The 3,867-nt window shown below is 39.2% G+C and overlaps 1 protein-coding gene across 1 annotated transcript; it reads right to left on the reverse strand.

The window, feature by feature from the left end:
* Positions 1 to 240: 240 nt before the first annotated feature.
* LOC114454036 (serine/threonine-protein kinase pim-2-like) lies at positions 241 to 3,447 on the reverse strand. The gene is made up of 7 exons (XM_028434111.1): positions 3,375 to 3,447; positions 2,238 to 2,672; positions 1,526 to 1,620; positions 1,396 to 1,446; positions 1,091 to 1,315; positions 333 to 533; positions 241 to 249 (listed from the first exon to the last, which is right to left on the reverse strand). The coding sequence occupies exons 1-7, from the start codon at positions 3,436 to 3,438 to the stop codon at positions 241 to 243; spliced, it is 1,080 nt and encodes a 359-aa protein (XP_028289912.1). The 5' UTR covers positions 3,439 to 3,447.
* Positions 3,448 to 3,867: the final 420 nt, after the last annotated feature.

Raw genomic sequence — 3,867 nt, forward strand, 5'->3', positions numbered from 1 at the left:
GAAAGAAACCACTCCTAAAACCTGGATTTAATACGAAATAAAATGTAAAATACAATATATTGTGTGTGTGTTACTTACGATGTGAAAGGTTGTTTAGTGTAAATGATGAATTAATGACGTGGTCATATGTTTGATAGAAGTGAGCCCTGAATAGATTAGACAGAAGGAGTCCGATCTGCCACACCGTGGTTGGTTCTGCCTCATAGTCACGATGAAACCAAACCTCTGGTGAAGCAAATACTAATGCTCCTGTAATCATAAAAAATAGGAAATAAAAAGTGGTCAGAATTATTATTATTAGAGGAAATTAGTGAATTTAAAGATGTGTAAACTAAGAAAAGAATTGAAGATGAACCTGAGAAGGAGTCATAGGGCGTGTCGGAGATAAAATTAGCACAGCCAAAGTCGATGATCTTCACAGATGGTCGTTCATCTTTGAATGAAACCAGGATGTTGTCACGTTTTATATCGCTGTGGAACACGTTGTTGTGGTGCATGATGACGGCTGCATCGAGGACTTGTTTAATGATGCTCTGGAACAGAAAGAGACACAAGGGTTAGGGCAGGGTGGAAAACTCACTTTAGTTCTGGGGACAAATCTGGACCAGTTTGACCTTCAGTGGGCCACAGATTACAGGTTGGAAAATATGCAATTTACACATTACTTTGCCCTAGTTTGCACTTACATATAAATGATATGTAAAGCACCGACAACATCCTTAATAAACCTCAAATTCTCTCTAAATGTCCTCCTTTTTTTTAACCATTTTTTATTTAATTTGTAGATTTTTTGCAGCAATTTGGAGAGAAAAACATTGGAGTTTTTTCAAAAAATTGACATTAAAAATGCCTTCATGTGATATAAACTAAGCCCTGATAATATTGTATAAGTAGCTTAAATGTATGTGTTTGAAGAGGCAGAGATATCTACAACAGCATTAGTTTTTAGTCAATTACACAATAATTCATGTTTTCTATGTCATTCTTATTTTTCCTGCAGGCCAAATTGGATGCTTTAAAGGGCCAGATTTGGCCCCCGGGCCTTGAGTTGGACACGTGTGTTAGGGGCAGTGAGGGGAGTGGTTCTTACCTTGGCGTCATGTTCCAGCATTGGTTCAGTTGCTGACGTGACAAAGTCCTCGAGATCCACGGCATCCTCAACATGTTCCATGACGATCAACAACTCATCGTCAAGTTCAATGGCCTCCTCAAAGCCAATGATGGCGGGGTTCAGCAGGCTGTTTTGGCCACACCCACCAGCCGCTTCCTTCATCAGCAGCACCTCATAAGCGCCTGACGTACATTGATTCAGGTTCTAAAGAAAACAAAGAGTTTCTACAAACAGCCCCAAACCTGGAAATGTGAATGTCTGCTAACATTGATGAGAATACTTACATTCATCGACACATATGACACATTGTCCCGTGGAATGTGCTTTATCGCTACCTGCAGGACATAAAAACCAGCATGTAATGACAGCGTTGATGCTTTTTAAAGCCTGGAGTCACTGTGTGTCTAAACTTACAGGTTTGGAGTCAGACAGACGAACAGCTTTGAAAACACTCCCAAAACCACCACGACCTAGTACCTTCAGCTCCTTATAAGTGGCTTCAAAGTACTCTGAAAACACACACACACACATTGGTTAGAAAATGAAACAATTCACACGTTCAGACAAAAACACACACACTCTCTCCAGGTCCGGGGGCCAAATGTGGCCTTTTAGATCATCTGATGTGGCCCAAAGGAGAAATGAATAATCACAAAATATGAATCGATGTGAAGATTATTATTGTTGTTTCTAAATGTCATCATTAGTAGATCTATGTCTAACAAAACACATTATTATGAACCATTTTAGTTTAAAATCCAACACCACTTTACACTTTTAGAGCTTGTGTTCCTCCATCTTGAAATCATGTGATTGATGATGTCACACGGCCCCACTGCCTGTAAACATTCTATTGGAGTGAAACATTCAGCCTGATTTTTAGATCATTTAGCAGCTTTTTAGATGATTTAAAATCTTGTTCAGACACATTAACAACTTGTGCTGCTTTTAGTTGATCTAAGTCTAAATAATCAAAGCTGGTTCGTGCATTGGGTCAAATTAAACAACTGGAACTTTTAATATTTCTCAGATTGTGTCGATAACTTGATAAACCATCAAAGATGATCCTTTATCTGAAGTCCTGATTTGTGATGTATATTAACAGAGAAAATACACAATAGTTTACCTTTGTTTCTGATAAAAGGTTCTCTTGTCTGAAGCCCCTCCTCAACCTTCACTTTCTTTTTATTTGGCGTTCGGACGTTGTGATCTCCAGCCTTCCTTTTGCAGCCCCGTCTTGTCTGAAGCCCCTCCTCAACCTTCACTTTCTTTCTCTTTGGCTTTCCAACTTTGTGATCTCCAGCCTTCCTTTTGCAGCCCCTTCTTGTCTGGAGCCCCTCCTCATTCTCTGTCTCCACCTCAACCATCTCCGGGGCTTCACTGTCTGGAACCTTGACTATGAAGTAATGAGAGTGGTTCTGTTGGAGATGCAGATGCTCCAAAGGTTGGTCCTCAGAGCACTCCTGGTTCATCAGAGAACCTCCACTAGTCCAGGCTTCTCTGAGGACCACTTCCACCACCACTGCTGTGTAGCACGATGAGGGCTGTATGATTGGTGCATCTGAAAAGAACAAGACCAACATGTTAGTGCACATGTCAAACTCAAGGCTCAGGGGCCAAATCTGGCCCTTCAGAGCATCTGATTTGGCCCTCAGGAGAAAGTGAGAATGACAGAGACAACATGAATCTTTGTGTAAATCAGTGGTTCTCAATCTTTTTTGTCAGATCATGTGGACCCTCTTCCTATCATTAGTACCCTCTCCATAATTTCATGTACTTTTGATGACAGTTGTCTGTGAAAGACATTTTGTTTGTTAATTAATGCAATAAAGTATAAAATAAATAAATATTTACATTTAACCACTCAATGGCGACCGTGGCTCAGGTGTAAATCTACTTAGCCTAGGGGCCCAATTGCAGGCTCTATAGGGCCGGACTTGGCCCTCGGGCCTTGAATTTGACAAAGAGATGATTATATATGGTATTTAAACTTCTTTAAAACTAATTTTGCTGTTATTTTTATTATGTCACTGAAAACCAAAGCAGTTGCCATGGAGACAGTCAATGCGTGACATCTTTACAGCAAAGAAATACACATTTAATCACTAATTTAAAGCTAAATAGTTATAAACTCCTCTCTGACAGAAATATTTCTAATCACTCTGTTATCAAACCATGAAAAAATGTAAATTAAACAGAGAAAGTGATTATTTTAGTGTTTAAGCCTAATTTAATTTGTATATAAAGTGATGTAAACATTTACCTTTGTATTTCTCAGAGATTAAGGCCTGTACGCTCTTTATAATCTGTTCTTGGTCAAACTTCATGTTTCCTGTGTGGCTCCAGTGATTCTACAGATAAACTGAAATATTTGGTTCGAAATTATCAAAGCGTTATGTTCTATGAGCAGCAGCCAATCAGATGAAAGGATAGTTCTGTTGATGTAACTGGTCTTCTGATTGGCTGATGGGTTTTTTGACGCGTGTGTGTGACATCATCAGCGGGGGGTGGAGCAGAGAGTCCACATCCATGGGGAACTTTAACGCTGTGTTTGGTTCTAACACGTCTTTGTTCTGAAAACCAGCTGTGAGAACCACCCAAGGGGAAAAACACAGGAAGTTTCCCGTTAAAGGAGGAAGGTTTTCCGTTTTTTCATTTTGCTTTTGGAAACAAATATCAAATAATGAGTGTTTTTTTTTTTTTTTTTTTTCCGTTTTTCATGATTTTGTTACATAATGAAAAACGAATGATACACA

The sequence above is a fragment of the Gouania willdenowi genome, chromosome 20, assembly GCF_900634775.1.
Source record: "Gouania willdenowi chromosome 20, fGouWil2.1, whole genome shotgun sequence".
Classification (NCBI taxonomy): Eukaryota; Metazoa; Chordata; class Actinopteri; order Blenniiformes; family Gobiesocidae; genus Gouania; species Gouania willdenowi.

Bases quoted from the DNA above. Each gene is read 5' to 3' on its own strand.
- LOC114454036 (XM_028434111.1), bottom strand. From the start codon at position 3,438: ATGAAGTTTGACCAAGAACAGATTATAAAGAGCGTACAGGCCTTAATC. The intron at 1,447-1,525 runs GTAAGTTTAGAC...TATGTCCTGCAG, and splicing joins GTCTGTCTGACTCCAAACCT to GTAGCGATAAAGCACATTCC. The intron at 534-1,090 runs GTAAGAACCACT...TTTCTGTTCCAG, and splicing joins TGCTGGAACATGACGCCAAG to AGCATCATTAAACAAGTCCT.